This window comes from Chroicocephalus ridibundus, chromosome 1, assembly GCF_963924245.1.
Source record: "Chroicocephalus ridibundus chromosome 1, bChrRid1.1, whole genome shotgun sequence".
Taxonomy (NCBI): domain Eukaryota; kingdom Metazoa; phylum Chordata; class Aves; order Charadriiformes; family Laridae; genus Chroicocephalus; species Chroicocephalus ridibundus.
Genome location: NC_086284.1, coordinates 8,937,769 through 8,955,118, shown reverse-complemented (window position 1 = coordinate 8,955,118; position 17,350 = coordinate 8,937,769). Strand labels below are relative to the sequence as shown.

Sequence of the window (17,350 nt, the reverse complement as noted above, 5' to 3'; positions counted from 1 at the left end):
GATTCATCCGGCTATTTTTTGTAGGGCTGGGGATAGTTTCTGCCATTGGCAGGCAGGGCGGCGTGTGTGGGGAGGCTGGGGAGAGGTGAGATGGTGTGAAGTATTAGGAGTGGCTCTTTTTTAAAGAGGGAATATTTAAAGCCTGTAACCCTCTGGACAAGGTGTTTGTTTATATAATCTAAACTTGTGAATTTCTGAAGAGAAGATTCACTGACTTTTCCTTTTAATTATAGATACAGTGGGAATTGTGAGCTTTCACTTCTGCCAGGATTTTTCAAGCAAGTTTTTTTTTTTTTAAAGGAGAAATGGTGATGCTTCAGTAATCATTGTGGAATTGAAACTCTAAGCAGTTGGTATTAATATTAGCTTGATCTGGTGCCATTGACATGCTATGTAAAGGAAACCTCGGTCTGTTTGCAAAGGAAATGTCTTAGATCTGAAGTGCATTAAGACACTCTATCCGAACATCAGTTGAAGGAGATATTTAAATATAAGCAAGCCAAGGGGCACCTTATTTTTCCCCTATGTTTTGTGAAATGGGTGAAGGTAGGGTGGGGAAGCTCAAAGAATATGAAATAGAAAATCTTTTCAGATTTTATAGTTTCTAGACAGATTCCGTCCAGGGCTTCTCAGTGTACAGCGGGAAGGGAAATGTCGTCCTAAGACTTCAGTGTTCTTCAGGGGCTGTTGTGACTTACCAAAGAAAATTATTTCATGGGTTTGATTACATCTCCTTGTGCCTCTAAAGAATTCAATTTGACTGTTGGCATCAGTGGCCACGTGAGGAAAAGCCAGCTTGTTTGTGGTGCCGCAAACCCGTTACTGGGATTTATAGTGTATGCCGCAGTGGGAAGGTATTGGATTTGCTGGTCTCTGTCTCTGGAGGATTTGAGTTGCTGGGTCTGGAGTGAAACCCTCCTCCTCTCCCAGCCTGTGGCTGCTTGACCTGCACCAGCTTGTGCTGTTCTTCAACACATCCGTGGGGGCCTGGGACAAATTTGAATAAGGGATTCAGGAATCCTGCCCATCTGAGATGTGTTGCTTCTGAATACCTACTCACCGAAGGGAATATTTGCTCTACCTTTGCGAAGGCAGCTTTTTAACTTTGGGGGAAACCTGATTATGCCTATGGAGGGGAATATGTTAAAAACACGCAGGAATTCAAATCTTGACACTTGGGAAAATCCTTTTCTCAAAGGCTGTCTGCTGGTTTGTTGTTAGTTTAGCACTTCTACAGAGTTAACTGAAGTTTGGAGGTGGATTAAAATGCTGCTTAGTACAATCCTGCAGATTTTGTTGAAAGTTTTACACCAAGATTTGAAGAAAAAAAAAAAAAAACAAAACAGAAAAAACCCCCAAACCAGACACCACCACTAGCCTTCCCCCACCAGAATTTTGGCTTAAATTCCGCATCTCTCTTGATGGTCATCCTTGCAGACTAACATCTCTACAACCTTATTTGAAGAACGCAAGCTTTGACTCGTGCACATCTAACTGCCTTTTATCTGTACCTGCAGTGTTTGATGGCCAACGTAAGTCATACATAAGTCTCCCCTGCCAATTCCAGCTGCAAGGAGGTTAGACGGAAACAACTGGAGGTGATATATTCTTGAGTAACTTCAGTTGTTTCCTAAGTAATTTCCCTACAATTAGGAGTATTTAAATATATTGAAATGAGGCAAGTTGAGATGTTCCGGCTCCTGCTGGTCCCCTCCAGGTGAAGGTGGTATGAAGTAGGAAGAAGTTGGCCATTGATTATGAGTTAGGCTTTGTCCCAGCTCAGCTGTATCGCTGGTTTTACAGAGAGTAGAAGGTAACTTTTGTGACAGTGATTGTTTTAAAATGAACCTCATATTACTTGTCTTATGGTCCCTTCCAACCCGAACCATTCTATGATTCTATGAAAATGAGATTGCAAGGTAGCCTGATACCTGGCTGGAATGTTATGATATACACAGTTTATGTAGATCTCAGTTATGAAATGATCTTGCCGTATTTTGTGGTTTTACTTGGCCAAGCTGAGTGGCAGCTACAGACGAGCTGCAGCATCACAAATGGCTGCATGAAAAAGGCTTCACCGGTGTCCCTGTTGAGTATCAGGTGTGGCTGCACATGCTGCAGTGACACCTTCTGATGGCAGTGCCAACTGCCTTCCTGCTGCTGAACAGGCAAGCAAACACACCAGTCACGAGCTGCAGCCATCACTGGGGTGGATAATGGCATTTTTAACAGCATATGAACCTGCTGATACAAAAAGGTATAGTGAAATACCCTGTCAAAGGAAGGGTGAAGTTAATGGAGTGATCAGGACTGCAGGAATTGTGGGCAGGTGGTAAACAAGCCTCTGAACAATGATGCTCCTCAATCTTGTCTTATGCTACCGTGATGATACAGCAGGGACTGCCATTTGTGTGACAAATACAGAGAGTGTCACATTGAGGAGGTGCACAGCGAGATGTATTTTAAAGCGACATAGCTGCCTTGTTCTGTGAGCGAGAAGGGCTGTCTTGTGTATAATAATTTGTTGTCGGGGTTGTCAGACCTATTACGTGTGTTCATTTAGTTCAACTGAAATCTCTGAATGACGTGGTAGAAACTGGAACAATCAAATTATCTCAATTTTCGTCTTGAATCATGGATGTTTAAGAGTAAAACTGCTGCTCGGGAATGATACAGGTGCCAGCCTTTTTCAGAAAAATGTACCTATTAGTGACCCTGTGATTGTAAAGACTACTCTTTTGCTTGTGGGGAGTTTAATTGCACAGTATGGATCTGTTGGACACAGAGTAAAACTCCTCCTGAAACCATTTTTAAATCCCTCGCTTAATACTTTCACTGAAATTGTTCCTTGAATCTGTGGTTTTTTTTCTTTTTTCAGTGGGGAAGACTTCTTTGATCACCAGGTTCATGTATGACAGCTTTGACAACACCTACCAGGTAAATTCATCCATATTATTGTCTTCTGTATGGCCCTTTTGTTGTTGTGTCTTCCATTGCAGGAAGATTCCATTTGATTGCAATGGATAAGAGTTGGTACACTGACCAAATTCTTAACTGTAAAATCTCTAATTTGTGTATTTTAATAGTCTTTCAGAATGGCATTTCAGTGTTGGATTTTGCTTGAGTAGCTTATCAGCTACTGGCAGCGGGATGAGCTGTGGTTTGAAAGGATAGGCTTCTTAGGTATTCCCAAATGATAACAGTTGTTCAGTCTACCATTTTTCTTTTCACACCATTTGCTACCAAAGCATCAGATCTAATGCCTCTGTGGGGAAAATGTAACAGGTACCCCGGCTCTTAAAAAAGAAGCAAGCTGAGCTGCAAAGAGGTGAACAAGGACTTGCAGAGCAGAAAGCAGTGGATTGTAAGGCTTGGGCGTTCTTTAGGACGCTATTTTGTTCTGTCTGCTGGAACAAAGACCACAAAACTCATTGTTGTCCACGTCCCCATCCTGTGACTGCTTGCTTATGCTTAGTTATTTATTATTTAAACAAGATTGGGTTGGCAAGGTTGGGGCTGAAGCAATGATCGTCTTTTATTCCAATTGGCCCTGCAGCCCCCTCACTGCTTTGTGTTTGGTAACGAGTCAGTTCAAGTTGACACAAGCTAACTTTTCTAAATTCTAGGAGATGCATTGTTGCCCACTCCCAGAATTTAGGATGAGCTTGAAAAGGTGACAAGCTATAAACGTACTTTAGCTTCACAAAGTGCGTCTTGTTCAAACAGAACGTGTTTCATGACTTGGTTACAGTTGGTGACGTTCTGAATACACTAAGCTGAGAAAAATCTGTTCCCTGATGAATGTGAAGGGTTTTTTGGGGGGGTGGGAGGAGGAGGTAATGGGAAAAAAAGAAGAAAAATGCTGCGACTCTTCTGTTACTTAGTGTCTATACAAGTATCTCCTTTAAATCTCTTTACCCCTTAGTGATTTCCTTCCTGCCTCTTCAGTAATTCCTCATTGCTGCTGCTAGGCAAGTTGGGGAGAATGAGATGTAAGTTCTCCCTTAACTACGGGAGAAGCAAAGCTTCTATGGTGTAGGAGGGCTAGAGTACACATCATTGCTCCCAAGGGAGCAAACATCCTTTCAAATTCTACCCACTGTAATTACATGGACATGTGAATGCAGTTCTTTTATTTAATCTGTTCTTTTTTTCCACAGTATTTTTCTTTCAGGTCTGCTCCTTCTCTCTACGGAACTTGCATCCTAGTTCTTTCTTGAAGAGGTTTGACCCTTTGTGCTTTATGATAATGTAGTTGTCTCCATGGGAAGCTGGTCTGACATAATATCCTAAATGATTGCAAAATGAATGAGTGGGACTTAAAACAGTAAGAAATCTTAAGGGCTTACAAGATAGCTTCAATTTAGCTATCATTGGTACGTGCGTAGTTTGGGTGGTAATGTACTTGGTATAGTGTCATTCATCCAAAGACCTCTGTTTTACTGAAGTCATGACTGAGGTAGGGCGGTATGTCCTATTTTGCTACAGCTGGAAGAAAGAATGAGTCATAAAAGCACCAGTAATTTGGCCAAAATCACACTACATGTTAGTGTCAAACCAGAATATAAATTTCTCAATGCCCAGCATTATATAGAGACCTCTCAAGGCCAGGTACTTGAGTGATAATGCATATCGGACCGTATACGTGGTTAAGCGTAGCTGTAGGTTAGTTGATGGATGATTTGCGCGTTCTGGACATTTTTGATAAATTTTGAATGCATATTTTCTGAAAGCTGCCACAACCTATCATTTTAACAAGGTTTTTTGTGTTCAGCTGTTAAAAATAGAAGGCTGCCGTTTAATAAAATCTGTGCTGTGCATTAGTTTTCTTTTGCTTGCTGCTAGATAAGAGGAATTCAGCTATTGCCCGTAGCTTATTAATAAGCTGTTTTCATGAAAGCAGCACTGTGAATCAAACAAGAACTCGCTGTACTGTGTCAAGGAAACCCGAACACCTGAAATAAAATTGTGCCATTGGTGGTGTATATTTTACTAGGAGTGATTCCAATCCATGGACATTCTGGGAGAGATTTTCCTTGTTCTGTGGCACCGTATATGATGTATAATGAAAGACCAACATTGGCAAACATGGTGATTCTCTGTGTGTTATGCAAGAGGAGAAATTATAGTCCACGCTTCCCTTTAGCTTCAGCCTCTTGGAGGAAGGGAGAGGGAGGACAGTGTTGGGTTGAAACGCTGGCCTGTGACTTGAAAGATAATTCAGGTTCTTGCTTTGCCTCAGGCTTCCTTGCATAGTCGTGGGTAATTCTGTGTCAGCAAGTATAGCCTATAAAATAGGGTAACAGCAGTTCCTTATTAGACAGTAGCGTTGTGAGGACAGATGGATAAAAAAGTGATCTCATACACAGCCCCATCCGTAGTGTGGCCCTCTCCAGCTTTTTTTAGTTCTATTTGTCTTTAAATTTGCAATTGGGCCTTACAGTACCTCGCATCATGTTCAGAGCCTGCCTCGTTCCTGCTTCTTCCATGTGGTGCACAGCATTTCACAAGTGGGTTAAACCTGCCTCCACCTTAATTACAGTAATTAGCTTACTTTCATGTCCATGTATTTTTCCCCATCAGTAAGCAGGCTTTTTTTTTTTCCTCTACTCATACATTGCACAGCGTTTCTTTACAACTGATCTCACAAGATCCCCCCAAGCTTTTTTGCCCCTTTTGTCAGAATTGTGACAAAATACCTATTTGGAGGTTACCTATTTTAGTGAAAGTCTGGGATGTAGAGTGCCTGAATCCGTTCCTTCACATCTGCTGCTTCTCTGTATCCTCGTGATATGGTCAAACAGTACAGGTGGACAAAGATGTTTGTCTGTAAGTTATCCCATGTAATTCTTAAAGCTTGTGGGGGCTTAGGTCAAGAGCCGTTTCACAGCTTGAAAGTAACAGACCTTTTTCTCAACGTGATTAGCACAAATATTTTCATCTCCCAGATCTAAAATAAGTTTTGTGCTTGGCCTTTTCTGTTGCATTTTCCATGCCGGGGGTGATCAAGTGCAGGAATCTCACTGGCCCGATGCATTTCTGGGTAGCACTCGCGTTTCCCTCAGGCATCCAAAGACTTCTTACAGCAGTTCGGGAGCTTCAGAGCTCTTGCTGCTGCACAGCTGAGTGGGAGGGATGGCATGAAGTACAGGCTGAGGCAGGTTTTCGGGCTTTGCAGCTGATATTCCAGCTCCTACTGAGAGCAGAGAAAATCTGAGTCCCGAGCAGTTTGTCAGCCAGAATGGAATCCGGACTTGTATATGTGGTGTAAGATCTTAGGGGGTTTGTAGCTTTTCTTCTGTAAAGTGAAATCAAATAGACACGAGGGAAAATAGAAGCATCTTTGAGGCAATCTTCCGAGGAGTACCCTCTGCCAAAACAATGGAAAACAAAAGCAGAAGGGACTCATGTTGTTGCATTAGTCTTTTGAGGCTTCTCATATCCGCCTGACTGTTTCAGTAGCATCTCTCTGAACTGGTAATGTCACAGTTCCTGACGACAGGTGAAAAATCACTGGGTAGCCATCTTGGGATCCATTGCTATTTATTTTTCCCCTATCCATCTCTGCTACTCCGAATCTGCTGTCCTGATCCAGCCAGGAAAGGTTGTTTTCAGATGTGTTATATTTAGTTCCAAATGGAAATTCAGTTTGGATTGTTCAGTTCTGCTTTTTTTTTTTTTACTTATTCATTTGCAGCTGGTTTTCATGTATTGCTCACAAGCAGGCTGGCTGGCTCTATTCTTTGTTCCTACCATGTAAAATATCTGGCAGAATACAAGGAATTAATTATGGGGATATATAGTGAGGGCATAATAGCAGTCTAACAATATGGAGCATATTCGGTAAAATAGACTCTCCATTAAAAATACCTGCTTCAGTGTGGGAGAGCAGGGAAGAGGTTGTATCAAGCCTCTTTGCCCTAGCTGAGAGTGCTACCTCTTATCTCATGTGTGTTTTTCTTTTTTTTTTTTTTTCTTTTGAAATGAATTTCTTTGGAATGTTTTCCAGGCTCTATTGATGTTGCTGAGCGCTGCAGCTGCCTGAGATGCTCAGTGTCCTGCTGAAGCCAGGGCAGCCTTATAGCCCCAACAGGTCAGCTCGGTCGTACCCCTGCTGCAAACGAACTCCTAGAGCTTGGATTCGCCTTCACTGCAGCCTTGAAAAATGGGGTGAAGATCATGTATTTAAGAAGCAGCTCTTGATAGCGCTTAGTAGTGCTTTGCTCTTTCTCTTAAACACATCTAAGGATGTTCTATGCGAAGCTCCCACTAGCGTCTAGAAACTTGGATGCAGTTATGCTGCAGTGAGCTTAGTGTTAACTGACCTTTAGGAATTGTTGGGGGCCACGTGCGTGCATGCTCTTGTGTTGCAGCAGATGTGAAGATGTCCACCTTAGCTTTAATGAAAAAGGCTTAAAGTTAAGATACATTAAGATATTTGGCTGTCAGCGTGCCCAGATATCCAGGTTCAGCTAATGCACAGTAACTTAGGTCATGTGCGTAAAAATCCTTGCTGATACTCTTATGACTGTATGGATTAAACTGTTGATATGCATAAACTGAAGTTAAGGTTAACAACTTTTTGTGCTTTAAGATACTGTTCTGCTTATGGATATTAAGGAAACTGCCTGTTGAATCTTAGAGGTAGAGTTACATCCTGAAAGTAAGACAACCGACATATTTTTCTTTCAGATCCACTGCAGGTGCTGAATTCTGATGCAGCAGTAATTCTCACTCCCCTGAAAATCACTACAGTTCTGACATTTCATTTAAGAGCTGTTGTTTTTTTCTTTTTTTTTTTTTTTACAGGCAACAATTGGCATTGACTTCTTATCGAAAACCATGTATTTGGAGGATCGAACAGTGAGTAAGATTTTTGTTGCGCTTCTCTCTGTACAGTAGGAACGAGGATCAGCATCTGTTGTAATTGTGCAGCCCACAGTTCTGAGATCACTTGGAAGTACAGGCTGAGCCTTCATCTGCCAGCTGCTTCCAGACTGACAAGTGCTGTGGAAAAAGCTCCTTTCTCTGTTTGGGGAAACGGGAAATCACCATTTGGTTCATCTCTGGAGGGCTCATGAGTGCCATTTTACAAGCGGCAGAAGGTGCTATGGTGTCATCCTCTTTGAAGAAGGAGATGATGCGCATAGTTTGAGGGGTGCATAATGGTGGGAATTTGGAGAAGTGAAGGGAACCATGCTTAACCCCTTCATTTTTTCATGTCACAAGACAGAAGGAGAAAATATAAATTGTCAAAAGCTGCCAGTTAATAGCTAGCTCAGTAGTTCTTAATATTACTTGTTTAAAAAGCAGGTTGCCTTCAATAATAATCCACAAATGATACTTGTTTCTTAGCTTGGTGCAGCTCTAGTTCTTGAAATGAAACCACCCCTCTGTGAAAGCAAGTCTGTCGTTTAAAATGAGCTCAGATTCTTAATTAAGAAATTCAGCCACTGAGCTATTTGCAGAAGCAAATTGTGCAGTGCCGCATAAGCTTGTGGTGGTATTGTATAAACCCACAATAAATGTGATTGCATTGAAAGTGCTGGAGTGGTGGGTTGTTTTTTCCATAGCAGAACTGGCCCTTGTGCATCTTGCCATACATGTTGCTTTTAGTATATCTTGCCTTTTCTTTCAGAACCTTGGTGGTAAGAGACGTTCAACCTCGTCTGGGTGCATGCCACTTTGCAGTGTGGCTAAGGCTTAAATATAGATAATAACTAGCATTTTATACTCCTTGAAAAATTCACATGAGTAGCTTTTCCAGGGCTCTGACAGCAGCTGAAGGCTCTTCCTTTAGAAATATGATGTGTGGTCAGATTCTTCCGCCAGCAACCGTCCTCCAGGCTGCTGGAGGTTACACGCGTGAGTCCTGAGGAAGGATAGCAGCAGAGCATGAAAACCTTGTGTAGGCAGAACTGCAGGTGAACATTTGCCTTGTTTGTCCTCTCAGTTGGAAAGCCGAGCCATTCTGTTTCTCCCCTTTCGGAAGGAAAACACTTTTTAAAAAGCAAAGACAGCAGAAAGCCAAGATAGGTGCACATATACCAGTTCGGCTACTGCTAGCGCTTGGGAGAGATTGCTGCAAAGGAGGAGACAGTATGCTGCTGCTCCCAGTCCCCAGTCATCTCCTGCATGAGTTTATAATTTTTATTTAGCTTTTTTCAAACAGTAAAATTTATTTACTCTTTTATTTTTAGTGGCAGTTTGGCTTTTTTAATTTTCTCCCACCCACAGATCAGGTTGCAGCTGTGGGATACTGCGGGTCAGGAACGTTTCCGTAGCCTCATTCCCAGTTACATCCGTGACTCTGCTGCTGCTGTAGTAGTTTACGATATCACAAGTAGGTATATTGCACTGGGTTTGACCTTTTTCTTATTTTTCTTGCTTGTTTGACTGATTTTGTTAGGTACGGTTGCAATTATGGGACACAGCAGGTCAAGAACGGTTCAGGAGCTTGATTCCTAGCTACATTCGTGACTCCACTGTTGCAGTTGTTGTTTATGATATCACAAGTGAGTGGGGGGAATTCTGCATTTCTAATACTCTGCCCCTTTCATCCTTTAGCCTAGCTTTGCATGTCCTATCACAGTCATCTGCTTGTTCTTCATTCTGGCATGGAAAAAATTATGTTTTCTTTTATTGTAGTCAAGTTTTAAGCTAGCCACCTGATCGCTGCTGTTGTAATGTATGATCTGTTTTACAAACGACATCATTTTGTAACCCTTTTCTGTTGCATTCTCCTGAAGCCTTGAGTCCTGGCTGGTCTTGTTGCACTTTACCCTCTTTCATCTGCTTTTTCGATCGTAATATCACCTATGACTTTTGGTCTCAAACACCTGAATCATGTTCATAGATATCTGAATTCTGCAATTAGAGACTTTGCACTGGTAGCTGTAGCTTGCTTCACTCCATTTGCCCTCCCCCCAAAAAAAATATCTGGGCATGGGCTGGGGGGAAAATGCATTAACATCACATTTTCATTTGAATCAGTCACTTTCACATTTTGCAATATGTAAAACTTACTACTAAGCCCTTATCCTTTAACAATTGCTCTTTCATTTCTTACTAAGGTATGTACATTTTTGTGAACTAAAATATTAGTGCTTTTTCAACCCTTCTCCTTCTGTCCCTCCCCTCAGTCCAGAGACCCCTAACTTACTAGCTTTCTGTATTTACAAAGAATAGAAAGGTTGTTTTAGGAGAACTAAACCTTCAGACACTTCGAGTTTTAAAGCAGAATTGACTGAGAGCCATGGCCTAATTCTATACAAATGCAAAAGCTCTCTTGTCCTTTGATTTATAAATACTAGAAGATAATAGCGGGAATATGGGATTTACCTATAAAAGCTTTAATTGTTAAAAATTGCACTTTCATTTGAGCTAAAATTATAGATTAGCTGTGAACTTCGAAATTTTTTTACTGACCTAGCAAATTCAGTATTACCAAGTAGTAAAGAGAAGAATTAAGACGCTGGCAAGTGATCAAGTCTTGACTGTCTAGCATACGATATATTACTATGCAGTAAAAGCCATTAAAAAAAATCAATACTTGTCAAGAACTGCTGCAGAATCCCCCCCCTTTTTTAAGTAGCGCAAACTACTTTGGCAACTCAGATGTTTTTTGTGTAGTAAATGCCGAGCTCCATGGCAGCTTCTATACAAGTTGGTTTTCTTAGGGAATGCAACTTTTCAAACAACATACTGTCTCATTAGATCAGGGTAGCTTCCTGAAATTCTTATCTTGCCGCTTTTAGGGATGTATCATTAAGAAAAAGTGGCTGTGGTTAGGTTAAATTTGTATTTCTGGTTCTATGCTTATGATTTGGAAATTATTTTGAACTCGCTGTTCAATGATACAAGAGTTGCTACTATGTTGTATAACCCTGATATTTCCTAGAGAAAATCCTAAACCTAGCAAGTAAAAATTAAGCTGTACAACATGTGTAGCTGGTATTAAGTATTTATGAGAAGCAAAGAAACAGTAGGAACCTCTTGCTGCAGGGACACGAGTCATGAGCGGTGTAGAATGGAATATCACATTAATCCCCATTCTCTATATAAAATATTTTGTATTGAACTAAAAAAAAAAAGGGAACTGGTGTAAAACACAGTGATAAGACTTCTTGTTTTAGACACTGTCAAAACCAAATTATAGATGGACTCAGTTCACTCCCTGGCTCTGAATTCACCTGTAATGAAGTTTTCTTAAGTTAGTGCCAAAGTTTTCGTATACTTCAGTGTGGGAGGCTTAGGGTTTCGCTTGCTGATTCTTCATCACCCTATTATGCCAATTCCAGAGAATATGAAGCTTTTATTTGAGACTTACAGATGTATTTACCAGTGACCTGTGAAGAATACCTGCAGTGATAATCCTCTCCACTGTTCTCTGTTAGATGTAAACTCGTTCCAGCAAACAACAAAATGGATTGATGATGTCAGAACGGAAAGGGGCAGTGATGTCATCATTATGCTGGTGGGAAATAAAACAGATCTAGCAGATAAGAGGTATGGAGGAATAACTCATCTTTCAAATGCTTTTCTTAATCTGCTGCTGTTTTCTCCTAGACAACTATTTTAAAAAGAACATTTTTTTTTTCCCCCCAAATGATCAGGTTTGTTTTAACTATGCTGGAGATGGCAGTGACTAGAGAAATCTCAATTTTAAAACTTCTTTCATTTGATTAAGCACAAGTTTCCAGCACGGTGCTTTGAATGAGTTGAGAAACTGTCACCGACTTGTTCAGATGTCAGGAGAGAATGGAGTGTCAACTGCAACCTGCATCAGTGAATGAATAAGCTAAAATTATTACAAATGTTCATGCTTAATAGATTGGCTCGGATAAAAATGATAGGTGTAAGTAATCTTCCCTTTTAAAACGCTTAGAGTTGGCAAACTTAAATATTTTTATTGGAAGTTGTGCATCTTCATGTTTTGTTGCATTGTGTACTCTGCTTATGCTGGATTTATGGTATTCTTAACACTAATCAGTAAAAAGCCACAAAGGTAAAACAAAAGCATGAAAGGGAAGTATTCTGGATTTGATTGAAATCCCCATTTCCTCAGAATAACTACACTAATAGACCCTTAACTTCAGATTTATAACATCCTATTAAGAATTGTTTATGCACACATGAGCCCCTTACGTGTGCTCGGTCCTTTGTTAAAATAGTTTAGTAGGCTGTGAGTTGACAGTTGTTATTGGGTATTAAAGTCTATGGATTGATAATTGTTCAGACATAAAAGCACAGCTTCCAGGACAGGGATTTGGAGGAGTCTAGTTGGCCCATGTACCCCTTCCACTGGAAAGCTGAGTTCTAGGTTGGGAGCCAGGCATGCCACAGAAGGCCACCTGATACGATGAAATGGTGATACTTGTCTACAGCTGTGCTCAGCGTGTGGCATCTGTATGCAGGAAAAAAACCATGAAATGCTTTCAGAACTGTAACAGAGCTGTCACCTCCTTAGGTTGAAGATGAAAATCTTAATTTTCAAGGTGTTTGTCTGGCTTTTTTCCTAATTCTGTGTTATCTTCCCCAGACAAGTGTCCATTGAGGAAGGAGAAAGAAAAGCCAAAGAGCTGAATGTAATGTTCATTGAAACTAGTGCAAAAGCAGGATACAATGTAAAACAGGTGAGTGATGTGTTGGCTGCAGCCAGCCCTGATTCTACTTCTTTTAGTGCTCTGTTGTGGAAATAAGACTTCCCTGGACACTGGGAAGCCTTTGCAAAGGGTTCAGAGGGACATTTGTAGTCTGTATGCATCTCGGAGTCAACTTGTTGGCTGAGGTTCAGAAGCATCCCTGACCTGGCAGCAAATGACTTGGAACTTCTCTAGAAAAGAGGAATTATTTAAGAAGCTTTGTTTGGTACAGGATCATACCTTTCTGGATTCTTGATAATCCAGATTTAGTGTTTAGATTGAAGGGATTAAGGTATAAACCAGAAAATTGGGGTAACAGAGGTCTGAGGACTGTTTGTGATACCGATTCAGTGGATGATGGTGTGGGCAAACCAGTCAAGGAGCGATGTGGTGGCTTAAAATGCTTCCAGTGTAAAGTGGGACAGTGTAAACTGGTGTTCCCACTCTGGAAGGCACTGAAAGTGTGAGCAAACGTTCTTGGACAGCCTAAGCTATTTATTTCTGGTAGGTGACGAGTTGCTTTTGAATCGGGGAAAACAGTGAAATGTCTTTTGAGCTGATGCAACTGCAACGAAATTAGGTTTTATGTTGTGAGTGGCGGCTCTTTAAATTCTGACCTGCTAGATGAAGCTTTAGCGCTTGGGTTAATGAAGATAAATCACTTGGCAAGCAGTGAACTGGTGAAAGTAGTAAACACTGCGGAACTGATCTGGTGTTTGCATGAAAGAAATTTTGTTTAAGTTTATTAGTTATGTAAGCAAATATGCTTACCAGCAGATCACGAATAGAGAGCTAGAGCTGCACATCCCCATCGACTCGGTGCCTAATGGGATACTGCTTTTTCATTGATCTAGCAGTTTCTCATATGGACTTGTGACTTGCTGAAGCACTTGGCAGCTGGTCTTATGGTAGGAGGAAAAGCAGTAGTGCAAGATGTAGAAGACATTCATTCTTGGGTGTCTCCACAGGGCAAGCGCATGCGCACACATATGTGTATGTACATAATCACATGTACATTTTATATAGACAGTAACACAAATATTTTGTATGCAGAATTGTATCAGGAGTTGCTAAAACAGGGTTATACATGACTTTGTATGTTATAGACAGGACTAAAGGGTCTATTATTAAAATATCCCTTGACTTTGTATATTAGTAGCAAAATTATTCCCTATATAATGGAATAATTAGATGTGTTAACTTAGCACTGCCTTTCAGTGCATTAGCAAGCATAAAAGTGTTCAGTTCCGAAGTCCACCAATTATCCTGCCACAACACGGAGGCTGGCTTGTAATTAAGGCTTGGATTCCGTGCGGGAATCCTTAATGTTTGCTTAGAGTAAGGGGTGTGCACTTGAGAGCAGTTGCCTCACGGAGAGGAATGATGGTGATGATGAAGCTCTATCTACGCCCTCTTGCCTTGGGGGAGTTGCTGTGCAGCTGACACGTTTCCAGACGTCCGTGTCCAAGCCTGTAAGGTACCTTGTGGCTTCCAGGGCCAGCTGGAGCCCTGATGATTTGGGATGTAAGTAGGAAAAATCTCGTATGGTATGCCTGTAGTCCATTTTGGCGTAAGATACTGTCATTTAATAAAACACGTGCTTTGTAAAGCTACCGCAGCCCTCGTCACGAAGGATGGTAGCTCCATTTAGTACATTATGAAGAGAGCAAACGTTGCCTTTTTGTATTTTATGCTGAAGCTGTTCAGGGATTGTACTAATGAGATTGTCAGAGCATAAAGCCATTTCTGTAGCCGTAGCCTCACTTGCATGCTCTCTAGAGAAAATTCTTAGTTGTGTAATAGAGGTCTAGATAAATTACGCCTCTGATTTTAATTGCCAGGTAACATGCCGTAAGACTACTTCTGTGGGAAAATAGGTTTGGTAATAAAAAGTGGTGGTGAGAACCTGGGGGCTGGTTCTCTCTGTGTTAAATGGAAGATTTGCTGTTCCGAGACATAATTCTTGTTCTTCACTAACATCAATAAACAGTAATATCTAAAAAACTTAGGGCTGTTACGTGTCACTGCGTCATAATCCGAGTGGGTAATTCATGTAGGGTGGGGTCTTTCAGAATTGGCCAAGAGGAAAGATTTTAAGTGACTTCATTCTCTGTGTAAAATATCAAAATGAAAGACAGGAGTGGTTATTCAAAAAGAACTAAAAATGGATTTTTCTTCTGAGTTTTGATCCTTGTGTTGCAGGTGTGGACTGGGATTTTCAGAAGCTTCAAAGCTATTCTATACTGCAGAATATTTGAAACTCTCATTTTTATTAGTTTAATAAGTAGTAGTTGAAACAATTCTCAAAGGATAAGATTTTTAATACCACTAGTTATCTAGTACTCTGTTTTCTTTGCAGCGTCTCTATTGAATGGTATGAACTTATTTTCCTAACTCGTCAATAAAATTCTTCCCCAATGAAATGGGAAAGTGTATGGGTACAACTGCAGAATGGATATCCTTCCCATAACCCATATAAAAGCTTTTTTTAATAAGTCAAATGCAAATTTGACCTTCCCATAACTGATCACTTCTGTCTGTAATATATTCTGATTCTGCAGAACAGTTACTGTCCAAGTTAATTCTCATATAGGATTTTTAATTCAAGTTGTCAAATTATTTGATACAAAGTCCATACTTTGACTACATATAATGAAACACATTTATGTAAAAACTAAGATCACCTAGTGCTGGATAATAAATACTAACGTAAAGGTGAATTTTCGAATAGTGACTGGTCAGTGGGTTGTCCACTGGGGTATAGGTTCAGATTTAGCAATTGCCATGCAGCTTTGCTTCTGCGTATGACTGTAATGTGTAGATTAGAGAATATGAACTGTTTTGGTTTGGGTTTTTTTTGTTGGTTTGTTTTTTTTTTTCCTTCCACGTAAAGCTCTGCCCTCCCAGTATTAAAACTTCTCAGATTGTCAGTGCTTTGCTTGGCAGCCTTGAGCAGTTCAGAAAAGCTGACAAAATGCTGTTGTTCCCCTGCTGTCCTCTCTTTTCAGCACAAAATCTGTCGATCGAAGTTCTGTGCCCTGGGTTAAAGGTAGGGAATGGCACAAGTTAATGCAGAAGTAGAATTGGGATGAAGTTGAGCCCTTGGTCCTTCATCATTGGCTTCTTTGTATTTCCATCCCTTTCACATTAAGGTTTTGGTTTCTTTGTGGCGTTCGGTGTAACATCTTGATGTTACCAATTCCAGAGCGAGGTCTGTTTTTTACTAATGCCTCAGGTATGATCCACCATACCTTCCTTGCTTTCTTTCCATCCTCTCTTTCAGGTCAGAGCTGTGAATTCCAGTGTCACTGTTGTGCAGGCAAGTCCTGGAGACATGACTTGCGACCCTCACTGTCCTGGGTCTGACTGCCGGGCAGGGTTAGCAGGAGCAGAGGCGGCCATTCCAGCAGCTTGGGAGATGCCGTGGAGCACTAGCCAGAACACTGCCCTCGTTCCAGGCTTGGTCAGACATTGAAGGATAATGTCATCTCATGGGTGATGAATCTTAGAACCAGAGAACCATAGAATTGCCTAGGTTGAAGGGGACCTTTCAGGTCATCGAGTCCAACCATCAACCCAACACTGACAAAACCACCACAACCCCATGTCCCTCAGCACCACGTCTGCCCGGCTTTTAAATCCCTGCAGGGATGGCGACTCCACCACTGCCCTGGGCAGCCTCTTCCAATGCTCGACAACCCTTTCGGTGAATAATTTTTCCTAATATCCATCCTAAACCTCCCCTGGCGCAACTTGAGGCCATTTCCTCTTGTCCCATGGCCTGTTCCTTGGGAGAAGAGACCAACCCCTCCTGGCTACCCCCTCCTTTCAGGGAGTTGCAGAGAGCGAGAAGGTCTCCCCTCAGCCTCCTTTTCTCCAGGCTGAACACCCCCAGCTCCCTCAGCCGCTCCTCACCAGACTTGTGCTCCAGACCCCTCACCAGCTCCGGTGCCCTTCTCTGGACACGCTCCAGCACCTCAATGGCTTTTTGTGTGGTGAGGGGCCCAAAACTGGACACAGCACTCGAGGTGGGGCCTCACCAGTGCCGAGGACAGGGGGATCATCACTTCCCTAGTCCTACTCACCACACTAGTGCTAATCTTAGTGCTGTTTGTGTTGGTCTAAGCACTCGGGTTCTCCAAGGGATGCTGTCCGCAAGGCTTCAGAATCAGTGTTTGCCCTACTAAGGATATGGGAAAAGCTTCATTTCTTGTCCTGCTCCAGGAGAGTAATGGCTAAGACTTTTTCACCTCCTCAGCCTTGTCGCTTGTTTGCTGGCTGTCAGTGGGAAGCCAGGATCCTTTTGACCTTGTGTGCTACTTTTAGCTTCTTGTTCATCCTTTTCTGCTGGAAGGCAGCACTGATAAGAGGAGAGGGCACTGCCTTCGGCTCTGTGCTCGCTGTAGCTATCCTGCAAACCGGGTGCCTGGCTTTATAGGGTGACTGCAGATGGTGAGTTGCACCATACTTCAAACAGCCTGTATTTCAATGCCAGGATCTTCTACCAACAAAGAAATAGAGGGGGACATACTGCCGGCAGGCTTTTTTTTGCCATTCCCCTGTGACGTGAAAAGGGGACAGCTCCGAAGACGGCACCTCAGCTAACACGGTTCTGGGGACTGAGGTGGAAGCGAGCAACCTGTGGCTTGATTTAGGGGCTCGGAGGTAGATCTCCATGTAGCCACTGCAGAGAAGTACAGAGGATT

General features: G+C 41.8%; 1 protein-coding gene across 3 annotated transcripts in view; it reads left to right on the top strand.

The window, feature by feature from the left end:
* RAB6A (RAB6A, member RAS oncogene family) overlaps positions 1–17,350 on the top strand; it is a 69,572-nt gene that overhangs the window by 39,521 nt on the left and 12,701 nt on the right. Inside the window, exons 2-7 of one of the 3 annotated variants that reach the window (XM_063327652.1) lie at positions 2,879–2,937; positions 7,810–7,863; positions 9,238–9,354; positions 9,410–9,515; positions 11,397–11,508; positions 12,542–12,635. In XM_063327652.1, coding sequence (XP_063183722.1) covers positions 2,879–2,937; positions 7,810–7,863; positions 9,238–9,354; positions 9,410–9,515; positions 11,397–11,508; positions 12,542–12,635 — 542 coding nt within the window. The remainder of the gene's footprint in view (positions 1–2,878; positions 2,938–7,809; positions 7,864–9,237; positions 9,355–9,409; positions 9,516–11,396; positions 11,509–12,541; positions 12,636–17,350) is intronic. The other 2 variants (XM_063327643.1, XM_063327632.1) reach the window with 2 other exon arrangements.